The sequence below is a fragment of the Xenopus tropicalis genome, chromosome 3 (genome assembly GCF_000004195.4).
Source record: "Xenopus tropicalis strain Nigerian chromosome 3, UCB_Xtro_10.0, whole genome shotgun sequence".
Taxonomy (NCBI): Eukaryota; Metazoa; Chordata; class Amphibia; order Anura; family Pipidae; genus Xenopus; species Xenopus tropicalis.
In genome coordinates, this window is record NC_030679.2 from 2266571 (window position 1) to 2289002 (window position 22432).

The following is a 22432-nucleotide window of genomic DNA, read 5'->3' on the forward strand; positions in this document are numbered from 1 at the left end:
CTGGGGTTCTTGGTATTATACATGGATTGAACTTGTATTTTTCTGCTGTGTTATCTGGGGTAATTATACATGAATTGGCACTGTATTTTATCCGCTGTGGGTTCCTGGGTATTATACATTGGAATTGGCACTGTATTTATCCCGCTGTGGGTTCTGGGTAATTATACATGGAATGGCAAACTGTATTTATCCTGCTGTGGTTCTGGGTATTTATACATGGAATTTGGCACGAGTAATTATCCTGCTGTGGTTCTGGGGTATTATACATGAATTGGCAGCACTGTATTATCCTGCTGTGGGTCTGGGGTATTAACATGGAAATTGGTACTGTATTTATCCTTGCCTGTGGGTTCTGGGGTATTTACCATGAATTCGGTACTGTAATTTATCTGCTGTGGCTGGGTAATATACATGGAATTTGGCACACTGTATTATCCTGCGTGGGTTCTGGGGTATTATACATGAATTGGCACTGTAATTTATTCTGCTGTGGGTTCTGGGTATTATACATGGAATTTGCACGTATTTATCCTGCATGTGGGTTCTGGGGTAATTATACATAGAATTGGCACTGTATTTATCCCGCTGTGGGGTCTGGGGGTAATATAATGGAATTGGCACTGTATTTATCCCTGCCTGTGGGTTCCTGGGGTCATTGATACATGGAATTGGCACTGTATTTATCCTGGCTTGGTTCTGGGGTATTATACCATGGAATTGGACTGTATTTATCCTGCTGTGGGTTTGGGAGTACATTATACATGGAATTGGCACTGTATTTATCCTGCTGTGGGTTCTGGGGTATATACATGGAATTGGCACTGTATTATATCCTGCTGTGGGTTCTGGGGTATTATACATGGAATTGGCACTGTAATTATCCCGCTGTGGTTTCTGGGGTATATACATGGCATTGGCCACTGTTTTATCCTGCTGGGGTCTGGGTATTATACATGGAATTGGCACTGTATTTATCTGCTGGGGTTCTGGGGTATTAATTATTATACAGTTCCAACAGCAGCCCTCTACTCAACATAACATGTGCATTTCTTGTCATAAAAACTGATTTTCCTCACCTGGTGAGGGCGCTACATATGATCTCTGTGGCCCTGCAGGTGGCAACTTTAGAGAACCCATGCACTTTCTGTGCCCCAGCTCTGGGCTCTGGAAGAGAAAGTCGAGGGTGGGTGGAGAAGCTTACGTCTGTGTCCAAGGACTGCACGAAGGGTAAAGGAGCCACTGCCGGGGGCAATTCCCCGGATATTAGCAAAAACAGTTATGGCAGTAACCCCAGTGTAACAAGCAATCTGCCCCAGTTCCCTTCCCTCCTATTCTTATACCCCAATCATTTCCCCCATACTGGCTATAAACAAACCCGCTGCCTTCCAGGAAATACACTCGCCCCCGTTGCAAAGGAAGCAGAGACAGTCACATGGGTACCAAAGGAACATACAACTCCCCCGTTGCAAAGGAAGCAGAGCAGTCAATGGTACGGGAATACACTCCCCCGTGCAAAGGAAGCAGAGACAGTCCACATGGGTACCGGGATTAACTCCCCCGTGCAAAGGAGCAGAGACAGTCCACAATGGTACCAGGAAATACACTCCCCCGTGCAAAGAAGCCCGAGACAGTCACAACGGGTAAACCAGGAAGATACAACTCCCCGTGCAAAGGAAGCAGAGCAGTCACCATGGGTACCGGGAAATACACTCCCCCGTGCAAAGGAAGCAGAGACAGTCACATGGGTACGGGAAACTACACTCCCCCGTGCAAAGGAAGCAGAGGAAACAGTCACATGGGTACCAGGAAATACCTCCCCCGTGCAAAAGAAGCAGAGCAGTCACATGGGTACCAGGAAAACAGCTCCCCCCGTGCAAAGGAAGCAGAGACAGTCACATGGGGTACCGGGAAATACACTCCCACCAGTGCAGAGGAAGCAGAGAACAGTCACATGGGTACCGGGAATACACTCCCCGTGCAAAGGAAAAGCAGAGACATCACATGGGTAACCAGGAAATACACTCCCACCGTGCAAAGGAAAGCAGAGACAGTCACATGGTACCAGGAAATACACTCCCCCGTGCAAGGAAACAGAGACAGTCACATGGTACGCGGGAAATACCTCCCCCGTGCCAAAGGAATGCAGAGACAGTCACATGGGTCATACCGGAAATACACTCCCCCGTGCAAAGGAAGCAAGAGACAGTATCCAATGGGTACCGGGAAATACACGCTCCCGTGCACAAGAAAGCAGAGACAGTCCCAACGGGTACCGGAAATACACTCCCCCGTGCAAAGGAACAGAAAGAACAGTCACATTGGGTACGGAAATACACTCCTCGCCCGTGCAAAGGAAAGCAGAGACAGTCACATGGGGTCCGGGAAATACACTTCCCCGTTGCAAAGGAAAGCACGAGACAGTCACACGGTAAACCAGAAAATCACTCCCCGTGCCCAGGAAAGCCAAGACAGTCCCACACGGGTACCAGGCAATACACTCACCGCCGCGTGCAAAGGAAGCAGAGACAGTCCACATGGGGTAACAGGAATACCTCCCCCGTGCCAAAGGAAACAGAGACAGTCACAATGGGTAATCCCTGGAAATACACTTCCCCCGTGCAAGAGGAAGCAGAGACAGTCACAGGGTACCCGGAAATACACTCCCCGTGCAAAGGAAGCAGAGACGTCCACATGGGTCGGGAAATACACTCACCGTGCAAGAAGCAGAGACAGTCCACATGGGACCAGGCAAAATACACTCCCCGTGCAAAAGGAAGCAGAACAGTACATGGGTCCGGGAAAATACACCTCCCCCGTGCAAAGGAAGCAGAGACCAGTCACATGGGTACCGGGAAATAACACTCCCCGTGCAAAAGGAAGCAGAGACAGTCACATGGTACCGGAAAACACTCCCCGTGCAAAGGAAGCAGAGACGTCACATGGGTACCGGGAAATACACTCCCCCGTGCACAGGAAGCAGAGACAAGTCCCACATGGGTACTGGGATACCTTCCCTCCGTGCAAAAGGAACAGAGACAGTCACACGGGTTACCAAGGAAATATCACTCCCCGTTCAAAAGGAAGCAGAGACAGTCACATGGGTAGGAAATACACTCCTCCGTGCAAAAGGAAGCAGAGACCAGTGCACAATGGGTAACCTGGAAATAACACTCCCCCCTGCAAAAAAAGGAAAGCTAGAGCAGTCACACGGGTACCCGGAAATACACCTCCCCCGTGCAAAAGGAAGCAGAGACAGCACACGGGTACCGGAAATACACTCCCCCGTGCAAAGAAGCAGAGACAGTCAACTGGGTAACCCCGAAATAGCACTCCCGACCGTGCAAAGAAGCAAGACAGTCACATGGGTACCGGGAAATACACTCCCCGTGCAAAGGAAAGCAGAGACCCAGTCACATGGGTACCCGGAATACACTCCCCCGTCAAAAGGAAGCAGAGACAGTCACATGGTACCGGGAAATACACTCCCACCGGCAAAGGAAAGCAAGACAGTCACATGGGTACCGGATAAAAATACACTCCCGCCGTGCACAGGAAGCAGAGACAGGTCACATGGGTACCGGGAAAACACTCCCCCGTGAAAGGAAGCAGAGACATCACTGGTACCTGGAAATACACTCCCGTGCAAAGGAACAGAGACAGCCCACATGGGTACCGGGAATCACTCCCCGTGCAAAGAGGACAGCAGAGAACGTCACATGGGTACCGGGGAAATACAGCTCCCCCGTGCAAAGGAAGCAGAGACAGTCAACATGGTAAACCGGGAAATACACTCCCCCCGTGCACAGGAAGCAGAGACAAGTCCACCGGGTACCGGGAAAATACCACACCCCGTTCAAGGAAGCAGAGACAGTCCATGGGTAACCAAGGAAATACACTCCCCCTGCAAAGGGAAGCAGAAGACAGTCACATGGGTACCGGAAATACACTCCCCGTGCAAAGGAAGCAAGAGACAGTCAACATGGGTACCGGGAAATCACCCCCCGTGCAAAGGAAGCAGAGACCAGCCACATGGTAACCGGGAAATACACTCCCCCGTGCAAAGGAAGCAGAGAACAGTCCATGGGTAACCAAAAGGAAATACCACTCCCCCGTGCAAAAGGAAGGCAGAGACAGTACATGGTACCGGGAAATACACCTCCCGCCGTGGCAAAGGGAAGCAGAGACAGTCACATGGTACCGAATACACTCCCCCGTGCAAAGGAAGCAGAGACAGTCACATGGGTACCCGGACAATACCTCCCTCCGTGGCAAAGGAAGCAGAGACAGTCACAATGGGTAACTCAAGGAAATACCCCCCCCGTGCAAAGGAAGCGAAACAGTCACATGGGTACTCGGGCGGAAATACCACCTCCCCTGTGCAAAGGAGCAGAGACAGTCACATGGGTACCCCGAAAATCACTCCCCCGTGCACAGGAAGCAGAGACAACACATGGGTACCGGAAAATACACTCCCCCGTGCAAAGGAAGCAGAGACAGTCCATGGGTAACCCAAGGAAATACACTCCCCGCAGAAGAGCACAAAGGGTACTGGTACCTTCTCAGTAGAATCGGACCCTCCTCCCATTTTTGCTGGTCATTGGTTCTTTCGGGCACTTGTTTCGGTGACTCTGGCTCAGACTCCCTGTTCCCGTTGGGTTGGGGCAGAGTCCATAGAAGGGAGGAGTTATTAGGGGTCGCGGTGGTGTCCCCTTTTCTCCCCACTGGGGGGCTGCACGTACCCCGTGCCGGAGTGTACCAAGCTACAGCCTGCGGCAGGGAACAACGGTTAAAGTGAAATCTAGCAGAAAGTTCTTGTTTATTAGCGCTGGGAAAGTCCAACAGAACCTGCACAGTGAGCCCAGCCCAACTGCCCCCCCAGTAGCCAGAAAGCAGATATTATATTATTTACGAAGCAGTAGGGGGAATACTTTCCCCAAATTGTTCCCTAAGCAGTCGGTTTGCCCATCCCCACAAGAGGGCGGAGTTCTGCACAGAACCAGGAAGTAGCGCACAATATAGTTAAGTACTGCAGGCAGATTCTTACACCTGATCTTCTACGGCCAATAGGGTGATAGTATACCCCCCAATCCGCTAATATAGTGCCCAAATATTAGGGGCCCCTAATGTTACACCCCCTAATCCAGCCCCCTCTTGATACCCGCACTCACTTGCCCGTTGGCTTTGCACAGGATTGTGGTGCACTGTGGCCCCGTGACAAACTCATCCAGATCCTTCCAGAGAAAATCGCTCGGAGGCTTGTGTGGAACGTTAGCGGAGGCCGCCCACACCTACAGGGGCAAAAAGTACAGAATTTGGGCAAAGAGTAAGAAGTTGGGGCAAAAAGTTCCCTGTTATTCTCTCTACTCACGGTCACTTCGCTGTGCGCCAACATTCGTGTCTTGGGCGGGAACCTGTATAGGGCCACGGGGTGGCCCCCGATATTCTGCTGTAGGATGTGGCCCCCAATGTCTTCTTCTTTATCCAGAGATTTATTTATGATCTTCACAAACTTGCCCCCCGGATCCACCTCTGAGATGGCCAGGTCCCTGAGAGCGCTGGGGCATTAATGGGAGAATTCAGTGATCCATGGGGGTCAGGGGATCTAGAACCTAGTTCTATTTCTACTGTACAGAAAGGGGGGTGTACAGGGAACAGCCTCCCAGCAGGGCCGGTGGGACTAATACAGTAAAGGAATGGGGGGGGGGGGGGCTGAAAGGGAACATAAGGAAGTGCTACTTTACAGAAAGGGGGGTAGGTACAGGGAACAGCCTCCAGCAGGGCCGGTGGGACTAATACAGTAAAGGAAAGGGGGGGGGGGCTGAAAGGGAACATAAGGAAGTGCTACTGTACAGAAAGGGGGGTAGGTACAGGGAACAGCCTCCCAGCAGGGCCGGTGGGACTAATACAGTAAAGGAATAGGGGGGGGGGGACTGAAAGGGAACATAAGGAAGTGCTACTTTACAGAAAGGGGGGTAGGTACAGGGAACAGCCTCCCAGCAGGGCCGGTGGGACTAATACAGTAAAGGAATAGGGGGGGGGGGCTGAAAGGGAACATAAGGAAGTGCTACTTTACAGAAAGGGGGGTAGGTACAGGGAACAGCCTCCCAGCAGGGCCAGTGGGGACTAATACAGTAAAGGAATGGGGGGGGGGGGGGGCTGAAAGGGAACATAAGGAAGTGCTACTTTACAGAAAGGGGGGTAGGTACAGGGAACAGCCTCCCAGCAGGGCCGGTGGGACTAATACAGTAAAGGAATAGGGGGGGGGGACTGAAAGGGAACATAAGGAAGTGCTACTTTACAGAAAGGGGGGTAGGTACAGGGAACAGCCTCCCAGCAGGGCCGGTGGGACTAATACAGTAAAGGAATAGGGGGGGGGGAGGCTGAAAGGGAACATAAGGAAGTGCTACTTTACAGAAAGGGGGGTAGGTACAGGGAACAGCCTCCCAGCAGGGCCGGTGGGACTAATACAGTAAAGGAATAGGGGGGGGGGAGGCTGAAAGGGAACATAAGGAAGTGCTACTTTTACAGAAAGGGGGGTAGGTACAGGGAACAGCCTCCCAGCAGGGCCGGTGGGACTAATACAGTAAAGGAATAGGGGGGGGGGGGGGCTGAAAGGGAACATAAGGAAGTGCTACTTTACAGAAAGGGGGGTAGGTACAGGGAACTGCCTCCCAGCAGGGCTGGTGGGACTAATACAGTAAAGGAATAGGGGGGGGGGGGGGGGCTGAAAGGGAACATAAGGAAGTGCTACTTTACAGAAAGGGGGGTAGGTACAGGGAACTACCCCCCAGTCCATTGCTAAGGAGTAGTTGAGCCAACCTGGATATTGCTGGGGTGCAGTCATTATTGGGGGAGGGTTTCTTTCTATTTACAGTCAGGCCACGCCTCTCTGGGGCTGCAGGGTCGGTGCCCGGAGGGACATTAGGGCTGAGAGGGGGGGCCGAGGCCGGCCGGGGATGCCCCCCAGGTTCTAGGAATGAAAGAAATAATGTTTAGCTCAGATTTTCATTTTCTACCCTTTTTCTTAAAAAAAAAAATATATTTACCCCCCCCCCCTCCCAGGGGCATGTAATGCTCTGCGCTGACCAGCAGGTGGAACCCTTCCAACCCTCACTTCCTATTGGCAGTTGTGTATAGGAAATGTTTCATCAAGTCAGTCCCACCTCCTAAGGGAGGGCGGAGCTTAGTACAAAAACCAGGAAATAGAGCAGTGCAGCCCTGGAGAGTGTATGGATAGAAACTTACTGGGTCCTTCATCCAGGTTCTGGTTCGGTTCTTCAGACTCAGCAGGGGAGGGTGATTTGGGGCACTTGGCTGTGGTTGGTGGGGAGAGAACATCTAGGGAGCCAATCAGGGGGGAGGCGGTGCAGTCGAGGCCAATGGTAAGGTCGGAGGAGAGGAAGGAGTGGGTCAGGGCGGGGCCAGATGATGATGATGATGAGAGAAACTGATCGCTGCTCATCCTGAGGGCAGAAACCACAACAAGTCAGAATTTCTATCAATTTTCTATCATTTTATAATAAAGATCTGATTGATTGCTTGTGGGCTGAGCCCCAGCCACTGCTCTAGCACAGGGAGGAGCCTAGAGCTTCAGTCATTGGGGGCTGAACCAGTGCTCCCCCTCCTGGACAGAGAAAATCATTACAGTTCAGAACAAACAACATGGCAGCTGTGAGAGTCACATGGGTCCCAGGGCTTCCCTCCCAGCCAGGGATTCTGGGTAATGTTCTCTTGAGGGCGGTGCCCCCCCCCCCAATAGCCACTCACTGTTGCTCCTCCTCCTCCAGCAGTGACCTCAGGGCATCGAGTTCATTTCTCAGGGAGACGTTGGATTCCTGAAATGCGGCCAATTCCTTCATCTTGGCCAGGAGAACGTCCTGTAATTCCTGGGGGGGGGGAAGTGACATCATCATTGTGTGGCCCCCCCATTGTTCCTCCACCGCTGACCCATTGTGCTGCACTAAAGGGCAAGTATTCCTGTATCTGCTGCACTAAAGGGCAAGTATTCCTGTATCTGCTGCACTAAAGGGCAAGTATTCCTGTATCTGCCGCACTAAAGGGCAAGTATTCCTGTATCTGCTGCACTAAAGGGCAAGTATTCCTCTATCTGCCGCACTAAAGGGCAAGTATTCCTCTATCTGCTGCACTAAAGGGCAAGTATTCCTGTATCTGCTGCACTAAAGGGCAAGTATTCCTGTATCTGCTGCACTAAAGGGCAAGTATTCCTGTATCTGCTGCACTAAAGGGCAAGTATTCCTGTATCTGCTGCACTAAAGGGCAAGTATCCCTGTATCTGCTGCACTAAAGGGCAAGTATTCCTGTATCTGCTGCACTAAAGGGCAAGTATTCCTGTATCTGCTGCACTAAAGGGCAAGTATTCCTGTATCTGCTGCACTAAAGGGCGAGTATTCCTGTATCTGCTGCACTAAAGGGCGAGTATTTCCTGTATCTGCTGCACTAAAAGGGCAAGTATTCCTGTACTGCTCACTAAAGCAACCGTATTCCTGGATCTGCCTGCACTAAAGGGCAAGTATTCCTGTATCTGCTGCACTAAAGGGCAAGTATTCCTGTATCTGCTGCACTAAAGGGCAAGTATTCCTGTATCTGCCGCACTAAAGGGCAAGTATTCCTGTATCTGCTGCACTAAAGGGCAAGTATTCCTGTATCTGCCGCACTAAAGGGCAAGTATTCCTGTATCTGCCGCACTAAAGGGCAAGTATTCCTGTATCTGCTGCACTAAAGGGCAAGTATTCCTGTATCTGCTGCACTAAAGGGCAAGTATTCCTGTATCTGCCGCACTAAAGGGCAAGTATTCCTGTATCTGCCGCACTAAAGGGCAAGTATTCCTGTATCTGCTGCACTAAAGGGCAAGTATTCCTGTATCTGCTGCACTAAAGGGCAAGTATTCCTGTATCTGCTGCACTAAAGGGCAAGTATTCCTGTATCTGCAAAAGATACACATACATTATATATATATGTAACAGGCACTAGGGGGCGCCGTACAGCAAAACAAACACAGCTCTCACCTTGAAATCAATGAGTTTAATCAGATGGGGCCTAGGGACTCAAACACTCCTGTGGCACCTTACAGCCCCCCTGGCATTGGCCTGAACCCACACATTGCCAGTCCGGGCCTTTCCAGTACCCACAGATTGCCAGTCCGGGCCTTTCCAGTACCCACAGATTGCCAGTCCGGGCCTTTCCAGTACCCACAGATTGCCAGTCCGGGCCTTTCCAGAACCCACAGATTGCCAGTCCGGGCCTTTCCAGGACCCACAGATTGCCAGTCCGGGCCTTTCCAGTACCCACAGATTGCCAGTCCGGGCCTTTCCAGAACCCACAGATTGCCAGTCCGGGCCTTTCCAGAACCCACAGATTGCCAGTCCGGGCCTTTCCAGGACCCACAGATTGCCAGTCCGGGCCTTTCCAGAACCCACAGATTGCCAATCCGGGCCTTTCCAGAACCCACAGATTGCCAGTCCGGGCCTTTCCAGTACCCACAGATTGCCAGTCCGGGCCTTTCCAGAACCCACAGATTGCCCAGTCCGGGCCTTTCCAGGACCCACAGATTGCCAATCCGGGCCTTTCCAGTACCCACAGATTGCCAGTCCGGGCCTTTCCAGTACCCACAGATTGCCAGTCCGGGCCTTTCCAGAACCCACAGATTGCCAGTCCGGGCCTTTCCAGTACCCACAGATTGCCAGTCCGGGCCTTTCCAGTACCCACAGATTGCCAGTCCGGGCCTTTCCAGTACCCACAGATTGCCAGTCCGGGCCTTTCCAGTACCCACAGATTGCCAGTCCGGGCCTTTCCAGAACCCACAGATTGCCAGTCCGGGCCTTTCCAGGACCCACAGATTGCCAGTCCGGGCCTTTCCAGTACCCACAGATTGCCAGTCCGGGCCTTTCCAGAACCCACAGATTGCCAGTCCGGGCCTTTCCAGAACCCACAGATTGCCAGTCCGGGCCTTTCCAGGACCCACAGATTGCCAGTCCGGGCCTTTCCAGAACCCACAGATTGCCAATCCGGGCCTTTCCAGAACCCACAGATTGCCAGTCCGGGCCTTTCCAGTACCCACAGATTGCCAGTCCGGGCCTTTCCAGAACCCACAGATTGCCAGTCCGGGCCTTTCCAGGACCCACAGATTGCCAATCCGGGCCTTTCCAGTACCCACAGATTGCCAGTCCGGGCCTTTCCAGTACCCACAGATTGCCAGTCCGGGCCTTTCCAGAACCCACAGATTGCCAGTCCGGGCCTTTCCAGGACCCACAGATTGCCAATCTGGGCCTTTCCAGAACCCACAGATTGCCAGTCCGGACCTTTCCAGAACCCACAGATTGGCAGTCCGGGCCTTTCCAGAACCCACAGATTGGCAGTCTGGGCCTTTCCAGAACCCACAGATTGCCAGTCCGGGCCTTTCCAGAACCCACACATTGCCAGTCTGGGCCTTTCCAGAACCCACACATTGCCAGTCTGGGCCTTTCCAGAACTCACAGATTGCCAGTCCAAAACTGTCTATAACTTTGTTGCTGCCACCAACAGGGGAAAGGTGGTACTGCAGGTGCAATAGCTTTATCCAAACTGAGAAGTCTCATTGTAGGTGACACTTACCCTTTAATTTGGGGGTTAGTTGCTGCCCCTTCCCCCTCGATGGGGCATTTTCATAAGGTGTTTCCTGAACCCAAACTACCTTGGGCCCCCTGATTCCTCCTCTCACAGTTCATCGGCCCCGGCTCAAAGGGCCCAGAGAGGAAACGCCGTGCACTTTGGGAGAACCATGAATGGTCACATTGTGGCCGCCGGTAGCCAACAACAAAGGGCCACATTATGGGATGTATCATGGGAAGTGGAATGGCAGCTCCCCCCGGGGGGGGGCATGAAGGGGACTCTTTGTGCTGTAATTATCGGAAAATGACAGACACCGACCTCCAACCTGCTCTCCAGCTCCCGCAGCCGCTGCCCTTCCCTCCTGTGTTCCGACTCCAGCCGCCCCACCAAGGTCCGGCCGTTGGACTCTTCCGAGAATAACTGCCAATGAGAAGGGGGAGAATCTGCGTCAGGGTAACGATTGGCCGCCAGAAAGCAGTGACTGAGGCTCATTGTACGTCAGTGAGCGGCTGATTTATGTGAGGGGGTGCGCGGCAGCCCCAGGGAGCCGTAAACCTGCGCCCAATCAATGGCCCCCAGTGACGGGTAACGGTTATTCCCTGCGTCACCGGGAGCAATAGGAACATTGTGTGAGGGAAATTAAAGGGCAAGTAAAGCCATAATGTTCATCAGACAGCAGCAAATATATATATATATATACAGAACCATTTCCTTATGTTTCGGGGTTACTGATCCATTAGATTCTGGATATTCTGATTGGCTACAGGTTGGTCTGGCCCTGGGAAAGTTCTAATGCTCTGATTGGCTACAGGTGGGTCTGGCCCTGGGAATGTTCTAATTCTCTGATTGGCTACAGGTTGGTCTGGCCCTGGGAATGTTCTAATTCTCTGATTGGCTACAGGTTGGTCTGGCCCTGGGAATGTTCTAATTCTCTGATTGGCTACAGGTTGTCTGGCCCTGGGAATGTTCTAATGCTCTGATTGGCTACAGGCTGGTCTGGCCCTGGGAATGTTCTAATGCTCTGATTGGCTACAGGCTGGTCTGGCCCTGGGAATGTTCTAATGCTCTGATTGGCTACAGGTTGGTCTGGCCCTGGGAATGTTCTAATGCTCTGATTGGCTACAGGTGGGTCTGGCCCTGGGAATGTTCTAATGCTCTGATTGGCTACAGGTGGGTCTGGCCCTGGGAATGTTCTAATGCTCTGATTGGTTACAGGGTCGGTCTGGCCCTGGAATGTTCTAATGCTCTGATTGGTTGTACAGGTCGGTCTGGCCCTGGGAATGTTCTAATGCTCTGATTGGCTACAGGTCGTCCTGGCCCTGGGAATGTTCTAATGCCTCTGATTGGCTACAGGTTGGTCTGGCCCTGGGAATGTTCTAATGCTCTGATTGGCTACAGGTTGGTCTGGCCCTGGGAATGTTCTAATGCTCTGATTGGCTACAGGTTGGTCTGGCCCTGGGAATGTTCTAATGCTCTGATTGGCTACAGGCTGGTCTGGCCCTGGGAATGTTCTAATGCTCTGATTGGCTACAGGTTGGTCTGGCCCTGGGAATGTTCTAATGCTCTGATTGGCTACAGGTTGGTCTGGCCCTGGGAATGTTCTAATGCTCTGATTGGCTACAGGTTGGTCTGGCCCTGGGAATGTTCTAATGCTCTGATTGGCTACAGGTTGGTCTGGCCCTGGGAATGTTACAGAGGAAGAGCTGCAGGTTAAACATTTCTAATTTATATAAATTCCCCCCAGATGGGGGCTGCACCCCTTCCTGCCCTTCCCTTTAATGTTAATATGATCCGCAATGAATTCCCCGCTGGGAGGGGTCACACCCCAAGTCCTTATTTGTTTATAGTGATCCAGCCGGAGACCCCCAGGCGCCCCCCACTGGGAGGGGCTTACAAATGATCTTGCTGACAGTTTGCGCCGCCCGCAGGGAAATCGCCTTTGTTCTGCGGCCGCAGAGCTGACTCTCAGCCAAGGTAAAGCTGAGCCCCCCCAGGAGTCAGGAAAGGATAATAATATGTTTTTGCAATTGGGGAGTCGCAACCACTGGGGGGAGAAGAACCTCCCTGCAAACAGTTAATACTGGGAATGTGCAAGGGCCGAGGGGCCAATGAAGCAACTGGCAAAATCGGCTTTACTTGCCCTTGAATGAAATTGGCCCATTAAGCCATTAGTGGTTCCAGTCAGCACCTGTGGCCCCCGATTCACTGAGACGTTGGTGCATAACGGGGCCCAGGTGCCCAAGTGGCGCAGGCTCCGCCCCCATCAGTGTCCTTGTGGCTCCGCAGAATACAATGTAAGAGCCACTTGAGTTGTCCTTTAATCCTGGGGTGGGGGGGGGGGGGGAGGCAGCTGCGTCCTGGGAGCCCGAGAGGCGCTGAGTGCCAGTAATGAGTTCTGTGTATTCCTGGTCAGACCTGGGCCCCCCCCTGCCCCCAGGGCTCCCATTAATGAGTAATAGGGGGGGGCACAGGGATTAGAGGAGAAGCCTGAGCTCTATATCACCGGTATCTGGGAATTGCAGCAAAGTCACCAAGCAACACCATTAACTGCCCCTAAATACATATCCCCCCAACTCAACTCCTGTACAGCCCCCCCAACCCGGCTCCTGTACAGCCCCCCCAACCCGGCTCCTGTACAGCCCCCCAACCCGGCTCCTGTACAGCCCCCCCAACCCGGCTCCTGTACAGCCCCCAACCCGGCTCCTGTACAGCCCCCCAACCGGCTCCCCCCAACCCGGCTCCTGTACAGCCCCCAACCTCTGTAAGCCCCCCCAACCCGGCTCCTGTACAGCCCCCAACCCGGCTCCTGTACAGCCCCCCCAACCCGGCTCCTGTACAGCCCAACCCGGCAACTCCTGTACAGCCCCCTCAACCCGGCTCCTGTACAGCCCCCCCAACCCGGCTCCTGTACAGCTCCCCCCCAACCCGGCTCCTGTACAGCCCCCCCAACCCGGCTCCTGTACAGCCCCCCCAACCCGGCTCCTGTACAGCCCCCCCAACCCGGCTCCTGTACAGCCCCCCCAACCCGGCCTGTACAGCCCCCACCACAGTCTCCTCCTGTACAGCCCCCCCAACCCGGCTCCTGTACAGCCCCCCCAACCCGGCTCCTGTACAGCCCCAACCCGGCTCCTGTACAGCCCCAACCCGGCTCCTGTACAGCCCCCCAAACAACTCCTGTACAGCCCCCTCAACCCGGCTCCTGTACAGCCCCCAACCCGGCTCCTGTACAGCCCCCCAACCCGGCTCCTGTACAGCCCCCCAACCCAACTCCTGTACAGCCCCCCCAACCCGGCTCCTGTACAGCCCCCCAACCCGGCTCCTGTACAGCCCCCAACCCGGCTCCTGTACAGCCCCCCAACCCGGCCTCCTGTACAGCCCCCCAACCCGGCTCCTGTACAGCCCCCCACCCAACTCCTGTACAGCCCCCCCCGGCTCCTGTACAGCCCCCAACCGGCTCCTGTACAGCCCCCCAACCCGGCTCCTGTACAGCCCCCAACCCGGCTCCTGTACAGCCCCAACACCGGCTCCTGTACAGCCCCCCCCAACCCGGCTCCTGTACACACCCCCCCCACCCGGCTCCTGTACAGCCCCCCCAACCCGGCTCCTGTACAGCCCCCCAACCCGGCTCCTGTACAGCCCCCCAACCCAACTCCTGTACAGCCCCCTCAACCCGGCTCCTGTACAGCCCCCCCAACCTGGCTCCTGTACAGCCCCCAACCCGGCTCCTGTACAGCCCCCCCAACCCGGCTCCTGTACAGCCCCCCAACCCGGCTCCTGTACAGCCCCCCCAACCGGCTCCTGTACAGCCCCCCAACCCGGCTCCTGTACAGCCCCCCAACCCGGCTCCTGTACAGCCCCCCCAACCCCGGCTGCTGTACAGCCCCCCAACCCGGCTCCCTGTACAGCCCCCCTAACCCGGCTCCTGTACAGCCCCCCCAACCCGGCTCCTGTACAGCCCCCCAACCCCGGCTCCTGTACAGCCCCCAACCCGGCTCCTGTACAGCCCCCCAACCCGGCTCCTGTACAGCCCCCAACCCGGCTCCTGTACAGCCCCCCCAACCCAACTCCTGTACAGCCCCCCCAACCTGGCTCCTGTACAGCCCCCCCATTCATATTCCCTAGTGCCAGTTATATGGGTACAGCCTAGTGCCTGCAGTGCCCCCCCGAACCCATCAGTGCCCCTCGTGCAAAATAGTACAACAAACAGGACATTGTGTTACAGGAGCGATCCGACCTGGGGTGATTGGGGAAGAGAAGGGGCAATTGTGTCCTAAATACCTTCATCTGTAACCAACTGCCTGGGATGGGGGCAGTGCCCGGGGGGGGGTATATCTGTGCCTATATATTATACAGTTACATTAATGTGCATATATGATATGGGGGTTACACTGTGACAGTGGGGGGGGGGGGGCTGGGGGAAAGATGGGGGGTATATCTGTGCCTATATATTATACAGTTACATTATGTGCATATATGATATGGGGGTTACACTGTGACAGTGGGGGGGGGGGGCTGGGGGAAAGATGGGGGTATATCTGTGCCTATATATTATACAGTTACATTATGTGCATATATGATATGGGGGTTACACTGTGACAGTGGGGGGGGGGGCTGGGGGAAAGATGGGGGGTATATCTGTGCCTATATATTATACAGTTACATTATGTGCATATATGATATGGGGGTTACACTGTGACAGTGGGGGGGGGGGGCTGGGGGAAAGATGGGGGGTATATCTGTGCCTATATATTATACAGTTACATTATGTGCATATATGATATGGGGGTTACACTGTGACAGTGGGGGGGGGGGGCTGGGGGAAAGATGGGGGGTATATCTGTGCCTATATATTATACAGTTACATTATGTGCATATATGATATGGGGGTTACACTGTGACAGTGGGGGGGGGGGCTGGGGGAAAGATGGGGGGTATATCTGTGCCTATATATTATACAGTTACATTATGTGCATATATGATATGGGGGTTACACTGTGACAGTGGGGGGGGGGGGCTGGGGGAAAGATGGGGGTATATCTGTGCCTATATATTATACAGTTACATTATGTGCATATATGATATGGGGGTTACACTGTGACAGTGGGGGGGGGGGGCTGGGGGAAAGATGGGGGGTATATCTGTGCCTATATATTATACAGTTACATTATGTGTATATATGATATGGGGGTTACACTGTGACAGTGGGGGGGGGGAAAGATGGGGGTATATCTGTGCCTATATATTATACAGTTACATTATGTGCATATATGATATGGGGGTTACACTGTGACAGTGGGGGGGGGGGCTGGGGGAAAGATGGGGGGTATATCTGTGCCTATATATTATACAGTTACATTATGTGCATATATGATATGGGGGTTACACTGTGACAGTGGGGGGGGGGGGGCTGGGGGAAAGATGGGGGGTATATCTGTGCCTATATATTATACAGTTACATTATGTGCATATATGATATGGGGGTTACACTGTGACAGTGGGGGGGGGGGGGGGAAAGATGGGGGTGTATATCTGTGCCTATATATTATACAGTTACATTATGTGCATATATGATATGGGGGTTACACTGTGACAGTGGGGGGGGGGGGGGGAAAGATGGGGGTGTATATCTGTGCCTATATATTATACAGTTACATTATGTGCATATATGATATGGGGGTTACACTGTGACAGTGGGGGGGGGGGGCTGGGGGAAAGATGGGGGGTATATCTGTGCCTATATATTATACAGTTACATTATGTGCATATATGATATGGGGGTTACACTGTGACAGTGGGGGGGGGGGCTGGGGGAAAGATGGGGGGTATATCTGTGCCTATATATTATACAGTTACATTATGTGCATATATGATATGGGGGTTACACTGTGACAGTGGGGGGGGGGGGGGGAAGATGGGGGGTATATCTGTGCCTATATATTATACAGTTACATTATGTGCATATATGATATGGGGGTTACACTGTGACAGTGGGGGGGGGGGAAAGATGGGGGGTATATCTGTGCCTATATATTATACAGTTACATTATGTGCATATATGATATGGGGGTTACACTGTGACAGTGGGGGGGGGGGGGGGGGGGGGAAGATGGGGGGTATATCTGTGCCTATATATTATACAGTTACATTATGTGCATATATGATATGGGGGTTACACTGTGACAGTGGGGGGGGGGGAAAGATGGGGGGTATATCTGTGCCTATATATTATACAGTTACATTATGTGCATATATGATATGGGGGTTACACTGTGACAGTGGGGGGGGGGAAAGATGGGGGGTATATCTGTGCCTATATATTATACAGTTACATTATGTGCATATATGATATGGGGGTTACACTGTGACAGTGGGGGGGGGGGAAAGATGGGGGGTATATCTGTGCCTATATATTATACAGTTACATTATGTGCATATATGATATGGGGGTTACACTGTGACAGTGGGGGGGGGGGCTGGGGGAAAGATGGGGGGTATATCTGTGCCTATATATTATACAGTTACATTATGTGCATATATGATATGGGGGTTACACTGTGACAGTGGGGGGGGGGGGGAAAGATGGGGGGTATATCTGTGCCTATATATTATACAGTTACATTATGTGCATATATGATATGGGGGTTACACTGTGACAGTGGGGGGGGGGAAAGATGGGGGGTATATCTGTGCCTATATATTATACAGTTACATTATGTGCATATATGATATGGGGGTTACACTGTGACAGTGGGGGGGGGGGGGGCTGGGGAAAGATGGGGGGGTATATCTGTGCCTATATATTATACAGTTACATTATGTACATATATGATATGGGGGTTACACTGTGACAGTGGGGGGGGGGGCTGGGGGAAAGATGGGGGGTATATCTGTGCCTATATATTATACAGTTACATTATGTGCATATATGATATGGGGGTTACACTGTGACAGTGGGGGGGGGGGCTGGGGGAAGATGGGGGGTATATCTGTGCCTATATATTATACAGTTACATTATGTGCATATATGATATGGGGGTTACACTGTGACAGTGGGGGGGGGGGCTGGGGGAAAGATGGGGGGTATATCTGTGCCTATATATTATACAGTTACATCCACTCCTGCTTGTCTGCTTGGCAGTGAAAGGGTTAAGCACCTTCGTTCAGTGGGGGGGGGGTTACCCTATCACTAATAGAGGAGGGGGATTTTGGGAATGAATAGACATTACTGTATTGGGGTGCATCAGTATTTATACCTATGGGCGGGGGCGGCCATGATCAGATTTCCCCTCTGTGTGACCCTGTTCCCCAAATTCCTCCCTGGGGGGCAACATACATGTTACTCGGTTTTGGCTAACAGGAAATGGAATGCTGGGAATGCAATTAACGGACTTCCTGTCCAGGATTGGTTTCTTAATGAGGCAAATTCCAAAAATGTAATTTCTTCCCCCCACCATGAAAGGACGAGGCATCTGGTTATGATACCCCCCCCACCTGTTCCTAATGATCATAAATGTTGGACTTGATCATTGAAATGCTTTCTGGTTGCCAGGGACCATGACCTTAGCAACCAGGCATGCCAAGCGTAGCCCGTGTTGCCAGGGCTGAGGGGCAACTTGTTTTCTAATGGGGGGAATTCCCCTAACTGCCACATTATCACTATTTTATAGATATGGGGTGGGTGCGGATTGCAGTTGGTCATCCTTTAGGAATAGGGAACAGAACAATTCCGGCTATTTTCTAATTTTCGGCTATATTTGCCCCATGTTGGCAGCTACAAGGGCAGAGCTGTATTTCCCGGGGCGAGTGTATTTCCCGGTACCAGTGTGACTGTCTCTGCTTCCTTTGCACGGGGGGAGTGTATTTCCCGGTACCCGTGTGACTGTCTCTGCTTCCTTTGCACGGGGGAGTGTATTTCCTGGTACCCGTGTGACTGTCTCTGCTTCCTGTGCACGGGGGAGTGTATTTCCCGGTACCCATGTGACTGTCTCTGCTTCCTTTGCACGGGGGAGTGTATTTCCCGGTACCCATGTGACTGTCTCTGCTTCCTTTGCACGGGGGAGTGTATTTCCTGGTACCCATGTGACTGTCTCTGCTTCCTTTGCACGGGGGGAGTGTATTTCCCGGTACCCGTGTGACTGTCTCTGCTTCCTTTGCACGGGGGGAGTGTATTTCCCGGTACCCATGTGACTGTCTCTGCTTCCTTTGCACGGGGGAGTGTATTTCCCGGTACCCATGTGACTGCCTCTGCTTCCTTTGCACGGGGGAGTGTATTTCCCGGTACCCATGTGACTGTCTCTGCTTCCTGTGCACGGGGGAGTGTATTTCCCGGTACCCATGTGACTGTCTCTGCTTCCTTTGCACGGGGGAGTGTATTTCCCGGTACCCATGTGACTGTCTCTGCTTCCTTTGCACGGGGGAGTGTATTTCCCGGTACCCATGTGACTGTCTCTGCTTCCTTTGCACGGGGGAGTGTATTTCCCGGTACCCATGTGACTCTCTCTGCATCCTTTGCACGGGGGGAGTGTATTTCCCGGTACCCGTGTGACTGTCTCTGCTTCCTTTGCACGGGGGAGTGTATTTCCCGGTACCCGTGTGACTGTCTCTGCTTCCTTTGCACGGGGGGAGTGTATTTCCCGGTACCCATGTGACTGTCTCTGCTTCCTTTGCACGGGGGGAGTGTATTTCCCGGTACCCATGTGACTGTCTCTGCTTCCTTTGCACGGGGGAGTGTATTTCCCGGTACCCATGTGACTGCCTCTGCTTCCTTTGCACGGGGGAGTGTATTTCCCGGTACCCATGTGACTGTCTCTGCTTCCTGTGCACGGGGGAGTGTATTTCCTGGTACCCGTGTGACTGTCTCTGCTTCCTTTGCACGGGGGGAGTGTATTTCCCGGTACCCATGTGACTGTCTCTGCTTCCTTTGCACGGGGGAGTGTATTTCCCGGTACCCATGTGACTGTCTCTGCTTCCTTTGCACGGGGGAGTGTATTTCCCGGTACCCATGTGACTGCCTCTGCTTCCTTTGCACGGGGGGAGTGTATTTCCCGGTACCCGTGTGACTGTCTCTGCTTCCTTTGCACGGGGGAGTGTATTTCCTGGTACCCATGTGACTGTCTCTGCTTCCTTTGCATGGGGGAGTGTATTTCCCGGTACCCGTGTGACTGTCTCTGCTTCCTTTGCACGGGGGAGTGTATTTCCCGGTACCCATGTGACTGTCTCTGCTTCCTGTGCACGGGGGAGTGTATTTCCTGGTACCCGTGTGACTGTCTCTGCTTCCTTTGCACGGGGGGAGTGTATTTCCCGGTACCCATGTGACTGTCTCTGCTTCCTTTGCACGGGGGAGTGTATTTCCCGGTACCCCATGTGACTGTCTCTGCTTCCTTTGCACGGGGGAGTGTATTTCCCGGTACCCATGTGACTGTCTCTGCTTCCTTTGCACGGGGGAGTGTATTTCCCGGTACCCATGTGACTCTCTCTGCATCCTTTGCACGGGGGGAGTGTATTTCCCGGTACCCGTGTGACTGTCTCTGCTTCCTTTGCACGGGGGAGTGTATTTCCCGGTACCCGTGTGACTGTCTCTGCTTCCTTTGCACGGGGGGAGTGTATTTCCCGTTACCCATGTGACTGTCTCTGCTTCCTTTGCACGGGGGGAGTGTATTTCCCGGTACCCCATGTGACTGTCTCTGCTTCCTTTGCACGGGGGAGTGTATTTCCCGGTACCCATGTGACTGCCTCTGCTTCCTTTGCACGGGGGGAGTGTATTTCCCGGTACCCGTGTGACTGTCTCTGCTTCCTTTGCACGGGGGAGTGTATTTCCCGGTACCCATGTGACTGTCTCTGCTTCCTTTGCACGGGGGGAGTGTATTTCCCGGTACCAGTGTGACTGTCTCTGCTTCCTTTGCACGGGGGGAGTGTATTTCCCCGGTACCTGTGTGACTGTTCTGCTTCCTTTGCACGGGGAGTGTATTTCCTGGTACCGCGTGTGACTGTCTCTGCTTCCTGTGCACGGGGGAGTGTATTTCCCGGTACCTCATGTGACTGTCTCTGCTTCCTTTGCCACGGGGGGAGTGTATTCCCGGTACCCGTGTGAACTGTCCTCTGCTTCCTTTGCACGGGGGGAGTGTATTTCCCCGGTACACCGCATGTGACTGTCTCTGCTCTCCCTTGCACGGGGGAGTGTATTTCCCGGTCCCCATGTGACTGCCTCTGCTTCCTTTGCACGGGGGAGTGTATTTCCCCGGTACCCACATGTGACTGTCTCTGCCTTCCCTGTGCACGGGGGAGTGTATTTCCGGTACCCCCATGTGACTGTCTCTGCTTCTTTGCACGGGGAGTGTAATTTCCCCGGTCCCCATGTGACTGTCTCTGCTTCCCTTTGCACGGGGGAGTGTATTTCCCGGTACCCATGTGACTGTCTCTGCTTCCTTTGCACGGGGGGAGTGTATTTCCCGGTACACCATGTACTCTCTCTGCATCCTTTGCCGGGGGGAGTGTATTTCCCGGTACCCGTGTGACTGTCTCTGCTTCCTTTGCACGGGGGAGTGTATTTCCCGGTACCCGTGTGACTGTCTCTGCTTCCTTTGCACGGGGGAGTGTATTTCCCGGTACCCATGTGACTGTCTCTGCTTCCTTTGCACGGGGGGAGTGTATTTCCGGTACCCATGTGACTGTCTCTGCTTCCTTTGCACGGGGGAGTGTATTTCCCGGTACCCATGTGACTGCCTCTGCTTCCTTTGCACGGGGGAGTGTATTTCCCGGTACCCATGTGACTGTCTCTGCTTCCTGTGCACGGGGGAGTGTATTTCCTGGTACCCGTGTGACTGTCTCTGCTTCCTTTGCACGGGGGAGTGTATTTCCCGGTACCCATGTGACTGTCTCTGCTTCCTTTGCACGGGGGAGTGTATTTCCCGGTACCCATGTGACTGTCTCTGCTTCCTTTGCACGGGGGAGTGTATTTCCCGGTACCCATGTGACTGTCTCTGCTCTGCTTCCTTGCACGGGGAGTGGTATTCCGGTACCCATGTGCTCTCTCTGCATCCTTTGCACGGGGGGAGTGTATTTCCCCGTACCGTGTGACTGTCTCTGCTTCCTTTGCACGGGGGGAGTGTATTTCCCGGTACCCATGTGACTGTCTCTGCTTCCTTTGCACGGGGGAGTGTATTTCCCGGTACCCGTGTGACTGTCTTCTGCTTCCTTGCACGGGGGAGTGTATTTCCCGGTACCCATGTGACTGTCTCTGCTTCCTTTGCACGGGGGAGTGTATTTCCCAGTACCGCGTGTGACTGTCTCTGCTTCCTTTGCACGGGGGAGTGTATTTCCCGGTACCCGTGTGACTGTCTCTGCTTCCTGTGCACGGGGGGAGTGTATTTCCCGTACCCGTGTGACTGTCTCTGCTTCCTTTGCACGGGGGAGTGTATTCCTGGTACCCGTGTGACTGTCTCTGCTTCCTTTGCACGGGGGAGTGTATTTCCCGGTACCCGTGTGACTGTCTCTGCTTCCTGTGCACGGGGGAGTGTATTTCCCCGGTACCCGTGTGACTGTCTCTGCTTCCTTTGCACGGGGGAGTGTATTTCCGTACCCATGTGACTGTCTCTGCTTTCCTTTGCACGGGGGAGTGTATTTCCCGGTACCCGTGTGACTGTCTCTGCTTCCTGTGCACGGGGGAGTGTATTTCCTGGTACCCATGTGACTGTCTCTTCTTCCTTTGCACGGGGGAGTGTATTTCCCGGTACTCGTGTGACTGTCTCTGCTTCCTTTGCACGGGGGAGTGTATTTCCCGGTACCCGTGTGACTGTCTCTGCTTCCTTTGCACGGGGGAGTGTAT

At 53.4% G+C, this 22432-nt stretch overlaps 1 protein-coding gene across 1 annotated transcript in view; it reads right to left on the reverse strand.

The window, feature by feature from the left end:
• Window positions 1-3853: 3853 nt before the first annotated feature.
• Window positions 3854-22432, reverse strand: part of lmntd1 (lamin tail domain containing 1) — a 29120-nt gene continuing 10541 nt past the window's right edge. Inside the window, exons 8-15 of the mRNA XM_031898095.1 lie at window positions 10927-11028; window positions 7768-7886; window positions 7246-7463; window positions 6820-6970; window positions 5369-5555; window positions 5169-5288; window positions 4522-4767; window positions 3854-3901 (exon numbers count right to left, since the gene is read on the reverse strand). Coding sequence (XP_031753955.1) covers window positions 3854-3901; window positions 4522-4767; window positions 5169-5288; window positions 5369-5555; window positions 6820-6970; window positions 7246-7463; window positions 7768-7886; window positions 10927-11028 — 1191 coding nt within the window. The remainder of the gene's footprint in view (window positions 3902-4521; window positions 4768-5168; window positions 5289-5368; window positions 5556-6819; window positions 6971-7245; window positions 7464-7767; window positions 7887-10926; window positions 11029-22432) is intronic.